The sequence below is a fragment of the Callorhinchus milii genome, unplaced genomic scaffold (genome assembly GCF_018977255.1).
Source record: "Callorhinchus milii isolate IMCB2004 unplaced genomic scaffold, IMCB_Cmil_1.0 Scaffold26, whole genome shotgun sequence".
NCBI lineage: Eukaryota > Metazoa > Chordata > Chondrichthyes > Chimaeriformes > Callorhinchidae > Callorhinchus > Callorhinchus milii.
Window position 1 is genome coordinate 5,314 of NW_024704767.1, and position 19,922 is coordinate 25,235.

Consider the following 19,922-nt stretch of genomic DNA (forward strand, 5'->3'; position numbering starts at 1 on the left):
CAACAACAACAAGATTCCATTTATTGAGCGCCTTTCACGTCGGGAGGATGTCCCAAGGCGCTGTACAGTTGGGTCAGGACCCGAGCAGGGGGAAAATGGTCAGGGTGAGGGGAGGAAGGGAGGGAGCGAGGAGGGGTAGAGAGTCGAGAGGGGAGCTGAAGCACGGTCAAGAGAAAGGTCTGAGACCGGCCTTGAAGGAGGAAAGGGAGGAGGCAGGCAAAGGCACTGGGGATAGAGTTCCAGAGCCTAGGGGCTGAGAGGCTGAAGGCCCGGCCACCGATAGTAGGGCGGTTGGGGCGGGCATGTGGAGCAGACCGGAGCCAGAGGAACGGAGGGTACGGGCGGGTAGGTAGGGGGATAGTAGGTCGGAGAGGTAGGAGGGAGCGAGACCGTGAATGGCCTTGTAGGTGAGGGTGAGGATCTCGAATTCGATCCTCTGGGGGATGGGGAGCCAGTGGAGGCGAGCGAGGGTGGGAGTGATGTGGTCCCGAAGCCTGGTGCGGGACAGTACACGAGCTGCAGAGTTCTGAATGACCTGCAGTGTGGAGGGAGGGCCGGGAAGGCTGCGAGGAGAGAGTTCCCATAGTCCAGCTTTGAGGTGATAAAGGCGTGGACCAGAGTTTCAGCCGCGTGAGGGGTGAGGTAGTGCCGTAGTCTGGCGACATTCCGGAGGTGATGGAAAGTGGTGCCAGTTGTGGCGCGGATATGGGGGAGAAAGGACAGCTCAGGGTCGAACAGAACCCCGAGGTTCCTGATGGCTTTGAGAGGTGGAGAGTGCAGCCTTGGATGCTGATGCTGTCAGCGCCTGAGGTGCGGAGGCACTAACGCGAGCCAATCAGGAGGGCCTCAGTTTTGCGTACGTTGAGCTGGAGAAAGTTATCTCTCATCCAGGACTCGATGTCAGACAGACAGCTGTCAGGACATCAGTGGTCGTGGAGTTGAGGGTAGAGGAGGAAAGGTAGAGTTGGGTGTCATCCGCATACATGTGGAAGTTAACCCCATGTCTGCGGATGATGTCACCACAGGGGGAGCATGTAGAGGGTGAAAAGGAGGGGACCGAGGACAGAGCCCTGAGGGACAAACAATAGGCAGTGATTTTATACAGAAAGTGACTTGAGTGGGAAGGTTTCCCAGGGCAGTTCTTGGTTTCAGCCAAGGGAGGGCATCAGCTTATTGAACACATTGCACGAAAGAGGAAAATCCAGGCAGTGAGAGGGATGATTGCAGTGTCACAATGTAAAGTTCTCTGCAACAACGCTGTGCTGGTTCAGGGAACACCACTCCCAAGTTCTGATTGAGATGGTTTGATCAAAGGCAGATACCACTGGAATTTAAAAAAAAGAAGCACAATTAAGAGATTTCAGAGAAAGCAGTGAAATATTTTTGCCACAATTGAAAATCTGTCTGGGTAGGCAATTAAGGGTCAGAATAGATCACACCAAACTCACTTGTTCACTCATTCCAGCTATTTTTCTTCCTTCTGTGTTGAAAGGGGCTTTAAGTAGCCTTTAAAATAGGTCCGGACCAGATTGTGAAATGTGGCCAAGGTGTCCTGGGGAAAGAAAGAGAGTTTGTTTTAATGTCAATTAACACATTTCATGTAGGGCAAATGTCTGGAATTGCTTCACAAAGAGGGAGGAAAGAGTCAGGGAGAATTTAAGGGTGTGGTGCATAAGGACACTGAGCGAGGCACAGTCACAGAGAAGGGTTTTGATTTAGTGTTGGCTCTGATTGTAGAGCAATCAAATTTACAGTAGGGAAGGAAAAGGAGTAGCCCTCCCCACTCCCCACCACACAACCTCCACCTTAGTTCCTTTGTGAATAAGGACAATTAAGAGCATATAATTCAGAGGCAAATGCTTAATACGAAGAAGCTGCACACAGCAGCTCTAGACTAATATGAGAATCGGGCATTGCACCTTTTCTTCTTCTGAGCAGATGTAAGTGAACCACCTCAAGCCTGTCGCCACGTGTGTGATTTCATCCCTGTAGATAATCTCGAGAAGCCTCACAGAGCTCTGGTCTGCCTGCGCCGCAAAGCGAGCCAGCATCTGAGGGTGCACGTCTAAACCCCTTCAGAGACAGCAACACAGAGGTCAGGACCGAGGAAAGACAATTCATCTCAATAAAGCCCATCCCACCAGTACATTGTATATTTCGCCCACAAAATACACAGTTAATTCACTTTACAATATATTCTGTAAAGCACTTTGAGACGTCTCAACGACGTGATAAGGTGCTATATCAAATGCAAGGATTATTATTATTATTACTACATCGATTCTCCCATCAGTGCACACCCAGAGTCTTTTGCCTTGCTTGGTAAATTGTTTCAAAGCAGTTATAATTGAGTAATGAATATTTCCTAATGTTGCTTCTAAATTTACCATTCACCACTTCTCATTTATGGCCTTACTGTGCAGCTGTCTGTCCTGATCTTATTTTACTGTATTACCAATAGGCTCCCTGCAAACCACACCATTGGCATTACTTTCAACAGCTGCAGACAGTATATATACACACACACAGTTGCCAGAGTTTTAAAAACTAATGAGCAATCAGGTACAAAGGGAAAATGCAGATTTCAAACATGTTAAACCCACACAGACACAACACAGTGCACCTGGCCATTCAGACCTTATATTTCAGTGTTAAGGAATGTATATCCTTAATATTGACCTTCAGACCAGATCAGTATTAAGGATATACATTCATCATACTGAAATGATTATCAATCTTCTTAATCTCAACCACATCAACAGTTGGAACCAGGAAACAGAGGGACAGTGATTCTGGGGAGATAATAGTGGGCAACTCGCCAATTCCTGCCATTCAATTAGTGAGGCACAGGTTACAGAGATGGTGTTAATGCAGAGGAAATGGAGACCACTATTGGGAAATATTCAATGGGGGGGGGGGGGGGGGGGGGATGCTATAAGGTAAATACTTGACCCAGTTAAGAAATATTCATTACCTGGCTTCATGCACCATGTGTACAATGGCAAGTCGTGCCAATAAGTCACTGGCCGTGTCAGACGCCGACTGCCACAAACCTGATGAAATGAATTCACACAATTAGAAAATTGTGTTTGTTACAAACAAAATTAAAAAATAAAAACACACAACATCCCCCATGCACAATCGTGGAAATTGAGATGCGATTTGCGGTATAGATTGTTCGCCTACAAAATACACAGTAAATCCTGTGAAGCGCTTTGAGACTCCCCCTGATGTGAAAGGCGCTTTACAGCATGTAAGGATTATTATGGGATATTATTGAATCTTGCCAGAACAGCGTTGCCGGGGGTCAATGCAGTAAGTATTTACAATACTGGAAGGAATTTATCAGATTCTCGGGATTCCTTAATTTCTCAGGTTTTCTTAGGCAATGATGGGTTTTGTGAAACGATCTCTGATCAGAGCGGGAGGACCCGAGGATTTACACAGGCTGACAGTGAGCTGGCTGACCGTTATGTACCGGTAGTGCTCCAAAATAACTGCCCAGCTCCTTGATCCTGTTCGCCAACAGCTTGTAATGCTGAAAATCAAAGAGAAGATTCAATGAATATGCAGCTGCAGAGACTCTGGAGGAAACGGATTCAATTTAAAACCAATGGGAGCAGTCTGGTCTGACCTTGGCCTCCTCTCCCGCCACTCTAACAAAGTCGCTGAAGAATTCTAGGGGCAATGACCGCCCATTCTTCAGCTTCACCATGGAAAAGCGAGCGATGATGTCCCACGAGAGGTCTATAGCCCACTGCTCGATGTTGGCAAGTGAATGCAGCAACGCTATCCGGCTGGCCTGGGAAATACACAAGCCCCACCGAGGCAGGTTAGTCCACACAACCACATCAGTCAACTCGGAGGTGTATTGGGGAGGGACTGTCTTAGACATTACGAGAGAAGGTTGGGTGAAGAAGGTTCTTCGGCCAATTTGAACTAGTCAGCAAACATGCTGCGCTCATCTCCCACCCACCCCAGCTCAGAGCAATATCCAGAGTGCCTCTTACTAACCAGGGTGCCACCTTTGCCCCTCTTGATCCTGCCCGGCTGCAGCACCTTGAGGTTCTCCTGTCTGCTGGGCTGTGGTGGGACATCTCCATGGCCAACCTCTCTGATTTTACCTGAGGTCCACCACTTCTCCACTTGGTCTGTCAGGGTTACCTGTGTCCAGGGGGAGAAGGGGAGAGTGTGTGTGAAAATAATAAGAATTCAAAACAATTCAAACCCCCCCCCCCTCCCTATGTCAAAAAGTCCCAAAATCAGCAGACGAGCAGAGGTTCGATTTTCCTTGATAATTCCTGACTGCTCATGAACACTTCCCTCTTCCTCTGGACCTCACCTTCTCCTCAGCGTCTGATGTACAGAGGATCTTCACAGCCCAGTAACAGAGGGAATCCTCAGAACTTGTAGTAGTCAGAGACTTCAAGGAGAATCTCTCTATGTAAAGAAAAAAAAGGAAACACATTGATACGCCTGCTATATTTTCGAACGTGATTTTGTCATCTTTCTCCCCTCCCACTTGGGTGCCCAGTCAATTATATGAAGCGTTTTCAGATGTCCTCCTGACGCTAAATGAACGATGAACACTTCATACTTAACAGCGAAACACTGCAATGTTTAGCGAGAGGTACTTACCGCACAATAATGTTCCAGATGCCTGCTGAGGAGCCCGGGACAGCGAGCTCTGGGTCTGAATGTAAACCTTGCCCTCGGAGATATGAACCTCATAAACCTGGTTCTGTTTGGAGAAGTACAAGTTTACAATGATGCTTTGATTTCCCCCACCACCACACGCACTTAATTCTGAAGTCAACCCTGTCACCCATTAGACTCCCCTAAGTAAGTTTACATGGTGTTCTGTGCAATGCTGATATTACATTAAACAGCACCCCCTACAGTGTAATGGACCAATAGAGCTCTGACAGTGCCCTGTGCAAACTAACACAAAAGCGATCTAATGCAGCTAACAAGAAGGTCTCACCGCGGTCTCAGTTTTGGTTGGTATTATAAGAATAATAAGTTTTGCTTTGTTAGTTCACCTGGAAACCTGTAGAGGAATGCCCGTCCTCCAAGCAGAAGTCAAACTGATGCCAGGGACAAATTAATGCCAGCTTCCCTGTGCCCATGTCCTCAACATCTCCCAGTTCAAGAGGTCCCCCTGGAAAGAGCAGAGCAGAGATTCTTCTCTCAGTTACTGGTGAACACAGAGCACATTTACCTCAGTGGTCATGCTCCTGAGTTTAGCATATTGGTCACTTGCTCGCTTTGTAAATAACTATAGCAATACCAAATTAAAAATCAATCATGTTTACTGCTGGCCCTAATATGTTCTGACATGGATGACCTGGAGATTTCAAAATAACTACGGTTCCCAGACCACATAAGCCAATGAGACATTCATTGTCACACTGCAATTCATGGGACTCTTCCCACTCAGCTCCTGTTCACCCTGCAAGCTAAAGCCCTAACATTTAGGGTGGTCCGAGCTCGACAAGCAGGTGGGAAAGCTTGCCAGACTCTCTATGTCAAGCTATGTGGTTTCAGTTGGTTAGATTCCAGCAGTTACACGAACGCACACTCTGGGGTCCCCAAGCTTTGGCTCTTGCCAACCTGTGCCTAATACTTTCTGAAATTTGGTAAGCAGGACAAGTCCCTTCAGGGAAAGAGGGCGCATTCCATTCCAATAAACATATCCAGAATTTCCACGTGTAGGTGGGATGCATGGAATTCTCAGCTTGGTTTGGATAGCCTTAAGCACAGTGATGGGTTTCTGAATGTGTCAAGACACCCGGCCGACCAAAATAAATTGAATCACGATGAGCAGGTGGTGAATCGGCAACTATAACCGCGCTGCCTCCATCACTAGTGTGCCTGCAGTTCAGGACAGATTGATAATTCAGTGGGACCCAAGTCGTGTCCCCGCATACAGCGACTCTCCAGCGACAAACGCCTACCTTCGTGCGGACAGGCAGAATCCATTGCATAGAAACGATCATTGTTGGTGCGGACCAGGACGATGTGCTCGCCATCGTCAGAATACAGCCTGGAAAACAAGGGAGCTGCTACATCTCCTCCATGACAGTCACCTTTGCCTCGTGAGATACACTGACCCCGGGGAGGGCTCGGATTTGAGCAGATAAGGCCCTCTCCTCAGACCGTGCCCCGTCCCCCACCACCACCTGTCCCATAACCAGCCTTCAGCCCCGCCTCATTGCCCTCCCCAACCCCACAGACCCACCTCCAGCTTTATTGCCACTTCCTAGTCCCATAGCCCCGCCTCCAGGCCAATAACTCCACCTCCATTGCCCCTCCCCCCAGAGCCCCATCTCCAGGCCAATAACTCCACCTCCATTGCCCCTCCCCCCAGAGCCCCATCTCCAGGCCAATAACTCCGCCTCCAACTCCATTGCCCCTCCCCCCATAGCCCCACCCCCAGGCCAATAACTCCACCTCCATTGCCCCTCCCCCGGAGCCCCACCCCCAGGCCAATAACTCCACCTCCATTGCCCCTCCCCCCGTAGCCCCGCCTCCAGGCAATAACTCCACTCCATTGCCCCTCCCCCGGAGCCCCGCCTCCAGGCCAATAACTCCGCCTCCAACTCCATTGCCCCGCCCCTCTCTCAGCCCACGGCTCCCTCCCCCCCCCCCCCCTGTTTACTTGGTGCAGGGGGCGGGCAGGCTGTCCAGGCGCCCCGCGCACTGCCAGCCGGTGCCGCTCACCACCTCCCTCAGGGCGGACACCAGCTCCTCGGCGAAAACCCGCTCCGACATGGCGCCGGCTTCCGCTCCCCCGACATGCCGGAAGTGACGCGCGAAACCCCCCGGCCACGCGCCCACGTGGGTGGTGGGGTGGGGCGGGGGGGGGAGGCGGAGGGGGCGGGGCGTGGGCTGTGATGGACAGGGTTGACAGTGGTGCCCAGAGGACCTGTCAATCTGCTCACTGCACTGGTTGACTCTGCAGCTCTGCTCCTGCACTGCTCTGCTCCTGCACTGCACTGCTCCTGTACTGCTCTGCTCTGCTCTACTCCTGCTCTGCTCTACTCCTGCTCTGCTCTACTCCTGCTCTGCTCCTGCTCTGCTCTACTCCTGCTCTGCTCTACTCCTGCTCTGCTCTACTCCTGCTCTGCTCCTGCCTGCTCTACTCCTGCTCTGCTACTCCTGCTCTGCTCTACTCCTGCTCTGCTCTACTCCTGCTCTGCTCCTGCACTGCTCTGCTCCTGTACTGCTCTGCTCCTGCACTGCACTGCTCTGCTCTGCTCCTGCACTGCTCCTGCTCTGCTCTGCTCCTGCACTGCTCTACTCCTGCTCTGCTCTACTCCTGCTCTGCTCTACTCCTGCTCTGCTCTGCTCCTGCACTGCTCCTGCACTGCACTGCTCTGCTCCTGCACTGCTCCTGCTCTGCTCTGCTCCTGCTCTGCTCCTGCATTGCTCTACTCCTGCTCTGCTCTGCTCCTGCACTGCTCCGCTCCTGCTCTGCTCCTGTACTGCTCTGCTCCTGCACTGCTCCTGCACTGCTCTGCTCCTGCACTGCTCTACTCCTGCTCTGCACCTGTACTGCTTTGCTCCTGCACTGCTCCTGCTCTGCTCCGCTCCTGCACTGCTCCTGTACTGCTCTGCTCCTGCACTGCTCCTGCACTGCTCTGCTCCTGCTCTGCTCCTGTACTGCTCCTGCACTGCTCCGCTCCTGCTCCACTCCTGCACTGCTCTGCTCCTGCTCTGCTCCGCCAGCAGCCAAGGCTGGAGCCGTCTCGGTTCCTCAAACCCGGAATAGTCTCACGGGATGTTTCGAACGCGGGCAATTCTGTCGTCGGCCCCCAGCGTTCTTCGCCCCACGGCCCGCAGATTTCTTTCTTTTTTTTTTCGGGGGGGGCGGGGGGGGGAATGGACTTTCCATCGATCCGTGTTAATTGGATCGCTTTAGACAAATAATAATAAATATCAATAATAGTCCTCGCCTCTCATTGCAGCGCCTCGTCGAGGCCGTCTCAAAGCGCTTCGCGGGAGATACCGTAAGATAGATTTGACTTGTGGGATTTTGTGGGCGAAGGGCGACAGCACAATCACACACGGTAAATGAAAGCTCTTTGGCCTCGTCGCTACAGAAATAACTCCCCCCCCCCCCCCCCCACCACCACACCCCCTTCCTCCCCTCCCCACCACCACCCACCCACCACAGCATCGAGCTGCTTTTTTGGAATGAGTCGCAGCGTCCTGGCGTCTCTCATCCCAGAATCAAGCTTTGCATGGAACCTCCCGCTCTCTCCCCCCACACCCCCACCCAACACCACCCCTTGCCCTCACCTGTTTCCTTCCCATTGAAATAATTCAGTTTCAGTCAAATAAATGCGTTTTATTGTTATTTGAAAGAAAAAGGGGGAAAAAAAACATAATGTAACATAATGACAGAAGCTTCACTGTTTACATTAATAGTACAAAATGTTATAATGACCAAAAATTCAAACGATTTGTGGATTCTTTACAAAGCGTACCTTCTTGACACTACATACTGATTGACCTAAATACACAATCTTCAAAAGCACATCGGTTCAAGGAGCAATTAAGCTACACATTGTACATAAGGGATGTTTTAATATCAGGTTCAATACAACTCTGCAGGATGGAATATCATTTGAAAGGGAGAGAGGCTCAGTGCCTGTATATCTCCAAGAGATGGTGCCAAACTCCAAAGCTCTGGTTTCAAACGCTGAAGGACATAAATATTATTCCTATTTACACGTTTCAAGTAGAATAGAATGACATGAGACATGGAAGCTCAGTGGTTGGACAGAATTGCATTTTCTTTTCGCACCACTGTTGGAGGGCAGTGCTAATACTGGCTAAAGCAATATCTGAAACCAACTGAATGTTTCACCTGCACGTCTCTTCTGTTACCCTTTCAGCTGCACTCGCTGCATTCTGAATCTATTATACAATAGATTGTGCCTTTGTTGCCTATCTCTTCTCCCTCGCCCCACCTTAAAGGGACTCACGATGGACTGACCAGGAGGGTTCCGCATGGTCTGGAATGCGCTCCGCTGACCGAGCTGCCTCTCCTCGCAGTTGAAGGTCATGGCCACGCCTAGGCTGGATCTCATGACCCTGGAAGTGGTGTCGGAACTCCCATCGAAGCACCTGCCCAGCGCAATCTCCTTGGCTGTTCTTGGGTCCTGATCGGTCACCGTGTAGATGCCATAGTTGTGACCCAGAGGATCCAGAGGGGCCAACATGGTGAACTCATTGGTGTTATTGTTGACGGCCAGCGGGAGATGGTTGACCAGGTATTCTTGGAGCATGTTATTAACGTTTTCCCTGCGGCAACTGGCCTGAGGGATGATCTTCACCAAGGTCCGGTCGACCCGTTCTTGGTCGTAGAGAACGCCGCTGCATTTGAACTCCAAGCAGACCGTGGAGACGCCATGACGGTCCATATCCCTGGCACTGCGCACATCACGGATGCCGTAAAGCCTGCCCACTGTCCTGGGGTGTGTGCCCCCCATGTTGCGGGATCTCACCGTGATCTCCTTCGGCCCGACAAGTTTGACCTTCAAATAGCAAGCTCGGAACTCCAACGGTTTTGGCCACCAGGCGAGGTAGTCCTCCGTCCAGCTCATCGGGTCATCCTCATTGAAGGGTACGGTGTTATAGTCATACCCGTCTCCCTCGACTCTGTAGAATCGGAAGTGGGCAGCGCTGAAGAGCGCTTCTTCACATTCTTTCAACTTCTCGTAAGGGTAGATGGGGCCGTTCGTCTCCTCGGGCATATTCGCCCTGGGTTTGGCCACATTGATCTTAAAGGCCGTCTTCTTTACCTTGGGATCTTCGTGATCCGAGCGTCTGTAGTGCAGCTTGTTCAGGTAGGGCTGAGGCACGCCAATGGAGTAGGGGTTCATCTTGGGGAAGGACTCCACGGCCTCGAGTTCCTCTCCTCCCAGCGTGGCCTTCACATAGGCCGAATAAGCATCCACCCGCTGATCATCACAGAAGGCGGGCACACAGGCCCCGTTGGAGCCAGTGATGACACTGTCAAAGCGGCCCCAGGCCCTGGGGTTGGAGGAGGAGCCGGCCATGGGCTCCATGTTGATGAGTGTCACCACGACTCCCTCAACTTGCTCGCTTGGCATAAAGCGATCGCCTCGAAACGCTCTGGCCTTCAGATAGCATCTCCTGCTCTCGGGGACGTCCAAGTTGAACAGCCTCCTCTCTCGGATCTCCATATTGCCGACCAGGAAGGTCCTCTCCTCTCGCTTGCCCCGCCGCTGGCTGACAAAGGTGAAGTCTCCTTCCTCGTCCCAGTAGCCCGTCTTGGGGTTGAGGGACCACAGCTTCATCCTCTTCAAGTGCTGAGGCATCTTGACCTGAGCCGAGTCCAGGAAGACCTTGACCTGCCCGGCATTGAGACTCTCGGTCGCGGACTCATCAGTAAAATCCACAGAAAACATGCCATAGCTCCTGAGTGGGAGAGCGGCTCCTTCCTCATCGATGAAGTTCAGGTCGCTCTGGGCTGCCGAAGCCAACGAGATGTCCCTGGGATCTAAGAAGGTCACGCTGGCCTGCACTTTTGCCACTGTAGATGTCTCCATTCTGTCTGTAGAAGGAGTTGGGAGGGATTTCCAACTCGGCTACGGGGTCCTGCCTTTCTGTGCCCCCCAGAGAGATGGTGTTGCTGATGGTACAATCCAAGGTGACCGCAGGTTGCTTCCTTAGGAGTTTAATCTCGTGAAAGACTGCACCTCCTTTTTTGTTGAACGGCAGAACTTTGGTCGTGTTGACAAACTTCTGGTAGCGATCCACAAAGGTCAGCACCAGCCGATCAATATCCATGGGAACCTGGATGGAGAACGTGCCCTTGTATCCAGTCATGCTAATCCTTTTCCCATCCATGAAGAGATACCCGAACCTCATGGGCTCCCCGTTATCAGCTGCCAATGCCCTACCCCGGACAACTGCCTTGGTTTCAACGCACCTCTGACACCCACACCTGCTGACGGCCTTGATGGGAAGCACGTGCCCACTGCATGCCACTGTCCTCTCTTCCAGTTCCACCGCCCCACAGCAGTAAGCAGTGGTATCTTTGCATTGCAGGCCCTGGTCTCTCTCTCCGGCACACGTGGTCACAGGGCATCTGCCCACGTCATAGTAAAAGGAGCGGGACTGGTTCTGGTAGCAATCGTAAGGAAGGCGAATTAAGTAGCTCTCGGGTTTGGGATTACAGGACGGTGAATCTTGTGCTGGGGAAACAAGAACGTCTGTTATTAATCTTCAGATCTACACGTTTCAAACAAATGGAGTCCCATAGTGTAGTGGCTTGCACTCTCGCCTCGCAAGCGAGAGGACCTGGGTTCAATTCCCGGGAAGAATTGACAAGAATTAGGCAAGTTCCAGTACTACACACCTCTGTTTAACTAGCAATGAGTAGGAACCCGGTTGCTAGTGCTTTTCATGGTAATAATCCCTGCAAACAAACAAACCAAAAACAAACAAAAAAATGGTCACTCTATCCATGACTGTTTGTGGGACACAATCACCCACAAAATACAGTCAATTCGCAATTCACGCTACATCTCATTTTAGTAACCCAGTAAGTATTACAGTACAGTTCCCAACCAATAAGAATTAATATATATTTAATTGAGGTACTTGGTGAAAGGCCAAGGCCCACAGTGCAATGAACCAGCAAGGTTGAAAATAGTAGCCTGAGTCAAAACATCAAGCGTGAGCTAAATGTTATTTCTGGTTTGCATGATAGATAATTCAGGCACTGGGGAGGTGCAATTGGCTTGCGCTCTCCTCTTTATTTTCAAGGATCAATTATTTTTAATGAAGTAGCTTTAGAACGACCAAAAAATAAGAAATACGCAGGTTCAAGTTAATTATTAAACCGTGTTAGATGATATTACTGCTCCATTACTGTAAATATAGTGAGCTTTTTTCAGCCTGGAGGAAAATGCCTGCACTACATATGCCCAGTTGGCGGCGCCCTCTAGCTTAGATCCCTAATATCATTGTTGGCTTGTGCAATGCATAATAACTTTTTTTTAAACAAAGTTCTCCCAGTATCTGTGATCCCTATCAACACGCACTGGCTAGGCTTTCACATGACTGCATGAGATAGGTATCCAAATATGATACCATCGTGGACCTCTCCTGAACCACTTTCTTCAAGAGAAGAAACTGTTAACAAGAAAAAAATGTTTCTTATGCTGAGATAATAATAATAATTTATTTGATATAGTGCCATATCGCGTTGTTAAGACATTTCAAAGTGCTGGACAGAATTTATCGTAAAGTGAACTGACTGTGATATTGGACGTGATTCCATTGTAGACTTTAATGCCTTAAAAAACAGAACTGCTTATCTCAACAAAAAGAGCAAATGGGTTTGCAGTCCTCTGTAATCAATAGAAGTGCTGTGTCCAGATGTACAATTACCTATTATAGTAAGACTCGCAGGCCAGGACTTGATAGAGCCAGCACTGTTGCTAGCTTTGCAGTAATACTGCCCTGTGTGTCTCATCTGCAGTTGCCTCAACACCAGCATACTGTCATATCTATATTTCTTGGAGTCCAGCAAGGAGCTATTGTGATACCTGCAAAGAGACAAAACAAAGACTATTTAAAGGGGGAGAAATCTACCAAATTTAATCGGAAAGCAAACACGTTTAATGCAACTACCATTCACCTAAAACACTCTGCCCTAAACAATCAGCACTCCTCCATTAAAGCAAAGACAGTAACAGATACTACAGAATGGACTGCTGTGTTGTTACATTTTATCAAAGAAACACATATTGCAAATAATCCTTCTTATACAATATAATAACGTGCAATGTATGGTTACCAACTGCACACTGCTTGTAATCTACATTGTATCCGAGCAAGCATATCCCTTTATTCTCATGAGAACATCACAACGTTTAATATCATTGAAAAGCAGACAGGTGATTCTGTGGTGTCTGTCTCAGCTGGCTACAGAGTGTGAATGGCATAAGGTTGAGAGGATGGCGGTGCCTGGCTGGGATGGGTCACACAGGGCAAGGGGGGGAAGCAGAGTCGAAGTTAAAGACAAACTTAAAATAAAACTGTTCTCACCACAAGTACTTGTGTGGTGGAGGGTCACTCTGAACCTTGCAGCAGAAGGTTACGCTCTCCCCTTCACGCCTGGCTTTGCTCACAGGGTGTTTGGTGATGTACGGCTTGTCTGTGAGGCAAAGAAAAGCAAACCGCTCAAATGATTGCATCCTCAGTCTTCCTGAACATCTTTTACCCTTTCCCCTAATGTCAGTAACTGTAAATATATAAAAACTGTACACTGTAAAGTGGATTGACTGTATGTTTTGTGGGCGAAACGAGGCAGTATTAGCGTGGATTGAGTGACCAAATTATTATTTTTTTTTGAAGGGATTAAAGTAATATAGCCATCGGCTAACAACCGTGTTACTACTTACTGCTTAGTAAACAGAAGCGTGTGGAGTAAGGAAACTTGCCTAAGGTTTCGCCCAGCCTGGGAATCAAACCCTGGTCTTGCGAGGTGAGTGCTCTAACCACTAAGCTATGGGACTCCATTTGGCCAGTTGAGCGTCCCAAATGCTGTCTTTGCTGCGATCAGCTAACTCAGCACAGCTTGAACCTGCTCTGCACTGTTCTGTGTGAGTCAGTACTTCACAGGGCATTGCCTTCACCAACAGTGGACCATAAGAGGAGTTTTCAACCAATTATGTTGAGACTAATTTCATCAAAAAAAACACATCTGAATACCTGCTCTCTTGAGTTTCACTTCTATGGTGAAGATTTTGTTGTCACTGCGACTGAGCGTGACAATCTCTGTCCTGTACTTTTCCTTCTTGATCTTGATGGTTGTCCTGCCGTCAGGACAGAGCCCTGGGATCCGAAACTTCCCCTTGTCATCACAGGTCATGAGGAACTTATCCGTGTTGCCCTGGAGGTAGATGGTTGCTCTGGAGGCTGGAGCCCCATCTTGCAGGTGAACCGTCCCATAGAGGAGATAGTCCTCGCACATACACGCATCGCACTGCGCATTGGCATGACCCATGGGGCATCTCAACTCACATCCTGCAACAGAGCCCACAAAAAGCACAGTCAATTCACTTTACAGTATATCCTGTGAAGCGTTTTGAGACGTTTCAACCACGTGATAAGTCGCTATATCAAATGCAAGAATTATTATTAACATCAAATGAGCCAAAAGGGCTTTCTTTCTGCATCTGAATCTCTCTTCTGATCTTGTACTTAAAAAGATATTTGTTAATACAATGCTAAGGCACTGATCTCCATTAGGTCAGTGTTGAGAGTGTTGGGCAGGTTTTTATCATGCTAAGCAAACATAGGTGTTTTGAAAATATGTGTTTGGCAAAATCCTCGAGAATCATAAATAAAAGTCACTGGTCTACATTACAAACACAAGAAAGAGCAAAATGTGTTTTATGATTTTTATATTTATCGAATGAGATCAATTGATGCATTCAAGACTGCGTTCTGGACATGCACAATTAACTCGGGCAAACAGGCTTTACATTACCGTATGGTTGTTTGACATAAGGTTTCTCAACCCAGCTGGTGACGACAGGATTGTTGAATGGCTTGGGGGTCGGCAAAGCAATAGGGGGTAGAGGAACTTTGAGCAGAGAAGAAAGAGACAAAAATAGTCAGCGAACAGAGGAAAAGAAACAGACTTGCTACGAAACTATGACCGTTAGAGGAACGGGTACATAATTGGTCATTATTGGAATGAACACTGATGTGTGTGGTTGCCCTCACCTCTAGTGATGGATATCTCATTATTCTGACCCGCAGTGATAATTGTTTGGCAAAAAAAAAACATTGGCTAAATGTAGGCTGGTTAGAGAGAGACAAGATTGGAGTTTATCAAATCCTAACTTTGACCAACCAGGTTAGGCCATCCTTAAAAGTCGACCAGATTCACAGTAATGGACAAAGGGTTAGTGTTTACTGCAGTGATTGGATTGACATTGAGATTGATGGAGTGTGCAATAGTAGCTTCCACTATTGATCATGATGTTCACACAAGTACTTATTTGATTGGCAAGGAAAAGCGGGATGACTGAGCCTCAAGGCTGGTGCACACACAGTGAGTGTTGGGATTTGCTGGTGGAGAAGTTATAAGAGGAAGTGGTGCCAGGGAGATTGGCAGGAACTCATGGCTGGCTCAACTTGGCTGCAGGGTCTGAAAACCTGCAGAAGGTTTGGACGCATTGAGTGGCTTAGATTGGCTCCAGAGTCTGCACATTACTGACTTAGATCTACTTAATGAACTGAACTCCCAGCTTCACTTCTGAAGCCAGTACAAAAGTGAAAGTGCACAGAACCTCCTTCAAGGCACATCTCAAGACAGTCCTCTTCAACCGTGCCTTCGGTCACCCTCCTACCCCTACTCTCTTTGCCCTCCACCACTCTTGATCCCAACCCCCTGCTCGGGTCCAAATCTCTGACTGTCCAGCACCTTGGGACCCCCAACCGACTTGAAAGACGCTGTACAAATGTGAATAGTTGTTGTTGTTGTACCTGCACAGACTGTTCCTTTGCACATCCTGCCCTCCTCCACAGGTCCAAGACACTTCTGCTCCCATCTGCGACCCTGAGTAGAGCATGTCCTTCGTCGGTTCTGAACTCCAGTCTGGTTACAGGTCGCTGGGCATGAGCTCCATTCAGACCAATGGGACCAATAGCTCCGTGCCACAGTGGATGTGGCCCCTGAGGGAACAGTTTGGAATTTATTCCATTTCCAAATAATTACCAGCGATTCACTGGAATGTCAAAGTTATTGGCGCTCCATCCCCTGGCTTCTCCAACTCATCCATCATTCCTCTCCCAATGTTAATGTTTGGCATTAAGCCCGATGTGGGGCTTGAACCCACAACCTTCTGACTCAGAGGGGAGAGCGCTCGGACTGCACAAGGCTGACACACAGGCTTGGCAATTAATAATAAGTAAATCATCTACCTCAATAAATTAAATGAATAAATTACCTAAGTAACGTGATTTACCTGGAGCAATATCATTTCATTAATCCAGTTACACAATTTATCTAAAAATATGATTAGGAATAAATACATTTAAAAACATTGCTTTCAAAGATGGTTGTTTATTATTGTTTTATATCGGACCTCAGACTGACACAGTACCTACCTTTTGGGCATTTGAATCGAACAGCGTAATTGGAGCACAGTTTACCAGGACGCTGCTCCTTATTGATGCACCAGAAGCCATGCTGTGGGTCAGAGTGCACCACCTCTCTGGTGTTGGCGGCCGGCATCCAGTCTGCAGTCCGTGCCTCAAGTTCAGCCGGTCTCCGACACACTCTTTCCCGATAATAATGTCGGATTCCCTCGAGCCGTTCATAGTCTCCACTACCACCGGGATGGTCTATATTGAACCAGGACGTCCATTCCCACTGAACTGAAGAGCGGAGAGGTTACCGTCAGCAGAGCCAAGAATTCACTGAGCGACACAAACTTAAGAGATTGCTTGAGAGCCACGACCTGCTCCCGAGGACACTGCCAACTGTACAGCCAACTGCTGGAAATGCAAGAGGCTTGAACGTCCAAAGCACAACTGACCTCCTGATCAATGATGTGCTGTGTATCTATCATATCTATTTTGGTAGGCTAGTGCGAAATTAAAATATCACACCAATTTATGAAATAATAATACTGTAACAATAATAGTTGCATTTGGTACAGCGCCTTATCACGTCGTAGAGACATCTCAAAGCTCTTCACAGAACATATTGTAAAGTGGATTGACTGTGTATTTTCTGGGCGAAACGCGATAGCAATAGCCAAGTGCGCACGGCAATATCCCACAAACAGTCGTGGATTGAGTAAAGTAAGTAAAGTTTTTTTTTACTTACAATATTGAGGAAGTTTTTTGTATTAACCGACTGACCTTATTATTGCATATTAAACATCAACATACACATGTATTTGTGTTTACAGTTTACCTGATGGTGAAATAACAGATTAACATTGGGGAAACGGTATTACTTTATTCAGGTGAACTATAACTGAAGACTGCGTGTATCGGGTTTCATACTGCGTTGTCTCCTGAAACCGCTAAACTTTCAAATCAGAAATCAAGAGTCACCACAGGTCACAGGAGTGTGTGTGACCCTGCTACATACTGACCTTTTGATGTCCCGCAAACGACTTGGAAGAAGAGAAAAAGAACCGTAGCCTTCGCTGTAGTCATTGTGGTTTCTCCGCAAACTGGAGATTGTCTTCTGAAATCCTTCTTGACCCGTCAGCAGGTTCCTATTAAGCAACGCGTCTTATTACCATCCACAGTTTGCCACAGATCATTGCTGACAACTTGCGATCAACTCATCCCAAGTATGAAAGACAAGTTATCTTACCACTATTTGGACAGACGTTGCTTAGCTTTCCATAACCAGTTTCTAAACGCTTTTCGAGGTCGCCATACAGTATGTACCCACTTTAAAGGGTGCAAAACGTCTGACAAAACAGGTGTAGCTCTTCCACCAAAGGTCTAACCTCTTGGCAGCTTTTATCTCTGAGCAAATTCCCTTTGCACCGTGTGACTGGAAACTGAAGCTGATCCCAGCGCTGCCTCTGAAGGCAGAGAGAGAGGTCCCAACTTCACCTTCACCTTCACCTTCACTCAGACTGACTCCCGACATCAAATTGCACAGAACCCGATCAGCAGCTGCTGTGTCTACACCCTGAGCTCTGGACTGGAGCTGAGACTTGGAGTGAAACCCCTACTTCCAAACCAGGAGCCTCCGCCGCCTCCTCCCTGGTCCTCGGGAGCAGATCCCCAACCGCTCAGCTCCTGTTAGCGCAGTGCGCTCTTCCTCTCCTTCAGTCCTGAGCGATTATATAGGGGTCTGGGACCCCCCCCCCCACCCCCTGACACAGGGATGGGCTCATGTCCCGCCCCAAAGCAATACTCCCCCCCACACCCCCCCCCCCCCCCCCCCACACACACACACACACACACAGCACTGAAACCACAGGAGTCAATACATCGACTATTAACAGGAATCAAAGAGCCCGAGTCACAGCAACAGTCGGTCTCCAGATGGAAACTTAATACAACCAAATACTACACACACACACCACACACACACACCACAAGGAGTACAGCTGAAGAACACATTTGACTTATGCATTAAGATGAATTAATTGACTAATAGCGCTCGCTGTAGGGCGGTGGCGGTGGCGGTGGCGGTGGCGGTGATGGGGGGGGGCGGCGCGAAATTGTGTGTGGAATCGAATGGGGGGGTCACTAAGAGTTGTAAGGAGACAAGCTGGGGAATAACGAGAGGGTTCGGTCGAGAATATGGGTTAAATGTCGACTGGCGGAAACGCGTCGAGAATAGGAGCCACGTACCGTACAGGTGTTCAATTTGGTGGTGGTGGTGGTGGGGGGGGGTGGGGGGGACAGAAAAATATTTGATTTGATTTAAACCTAGTTTTGAACTTCTACACAGTGAGGCAGTCTTCAGTGTGGTTCCCCTAACCCCTGACTATAATAATATAATAATAATAATCCTTGCATTTGATATAGCGCTTCTTCACAGAATATACTGTAAAGTGAATTGACTGTATATTTGTGGGCGAACGCGGCAGCCAATTGCGCACAGCAATGTCCCACAAACAGTCGTGGATTGAAAATGACCAATTTATTATTGTTTTTGGTTTTGGAGGGATTATTATTAGGCTCTGTGTGGAGTAAGGAAACTTGCCCAAGGTCTGGTCAGCTAGAAGACTAGTCATCTGGGTTTATCCTACGGCCTCTGAACCTATGTCCTCACTATTCCCTGAAGTTTTTAGGGTCTTGACCCAGAAATCGATCGATTCTCTGGATGGTCGGAGTTAAATCCTATTGTGCTGTGGCTCTCCTGGAGGTTGAAAGGCTAAACCTTGCTGGGATGAGCCATTGAACTCGAATGTTGCCATCATAGAAATGACAGCTGGGCAACTGGACAGCTGGGGAGCAACAAATTGTCCAGAGATGCGTTCGGATGAAAATGTTAGACCAAAGGACCTGTTCAGACGGACATTAAAAGTCCAATTGCACTATTCCAACAGGGAAGGGCCTTTCTCCCAGTGTCCTGGCCAACAATCCGCCAGAAAAAAAATGGTCATTCGCTTTTTCAGCAGCTTGGGACAACTGATATCAATCTCCCTGCTGGCTATGGGTTCTGTAGTCCTGATATGTAATAGCTTATTTTTACTGAAATTCTTCCTACACGTCAGATGTAAACTGTTCCTTGGGAAATCAGAGGTTTCCTCTTGTCTTACATAAATATTTTACAGAGCTATGTATGAGCAGTGTTGGTGCCACGGCAGAACACAATGATCAGAGTAATGCCAACAGCTCACTGAGCGCTTTGTTTTCATTACTTAGTCGTTTGGAGGCAGTCGCTAGGGTTACCGTCCTCACCGTTCTTTCAGCATCTATCCACGGTTTTCCATGTCTCGAGCAACAAAACAACCCCCAGGACAGTCTGCAGGTCCAAACGTTCCAGATGTGTGCTTCTTTCTAAAGCCATAACAGCATGCTGGACAGAAAACAATGCTCATAGGCCAAGGGTTAACCATCTCATACTATGATTGTCCAGAATGTTTCCTAACAAACCAAACCGTAAGTACTTAACTGTGGTTATGAAAGAACAGCTGTGTGACGATTACTTTAGCCACGTTCCAAAAGCGGTGTTCATTGTTTAGAAAGGGTGATTAGTAGGTTTTATGTTACATTTATGGACATTCATGGACAGAGGTATCATTTTTTTAACACAAAATGCACAATTTTTGGAGCCCCCTCCCATGGTGAAATAGAAGTGATTTCACCGTGAGTTATTTTTTCAGAACATTAAGAGGCAATAACACAAAAAAAAGCAATTTGTACTCATACAGTGA

The 19,922-nt window shown here is 48.3% G+C and overlaps 2 protein-coding genes across 2 annotated transcripts; both read right to left on the reverse strand.

The window, feature by feature from the left end:
* Positions 1-1,054: 1,054 nt before the first annotated feature.
* On the reverse strand, positions 1,055-6,798 carry LOC121850885. The gene is given in 13 exon segments (XM_042344131.1): positions 1,055-1,324; positions 1,449-1,495; positions 1,498-1,552; positions 1,920-2,073; positions 2,975-3,053; positions 3,469-3,538; positions 3,635-3,802; positions 4,015-4,164; positions 4,343-4,440; positions 4,639-4,741; positions 5,043-5,161; positions 5,958-6,046; positions 6,662-6,798. Coding segments are annotated over 13 exon segments (1,302 nt in total). The 5' UTR covers positions 6,775-6,798; the 3' UTR covers positions 1,055-1,267.
* Positions 6,799-8,352: 1,554 nt separating this feature from the next.
* On the reverse strand, positions 8,353-17,854 carry LOC121848012 (cartilage intermediate layer protein 1-like). The gene is given in 9 exon segments (XM_042344130.1): positions 8,353-10,568; positions 10,570-11,231; positions 12,433-12,590; positions 13,093-13,201; positions 13,759-14,073; positions 14,540-14,635; positions 15,544-15,732; positions 16,168-16,437; positions 17,166-17,854. Coding segments are annotated over 9 exon segments (3,540 nt in total). The 5' UTR covers positions 17,230-17,854; the 3' UTR covers positions 8,353-8,891.
* Between the last annotated feature and the right edge of the window lie 2,068 nt (positions 17,855-19,922).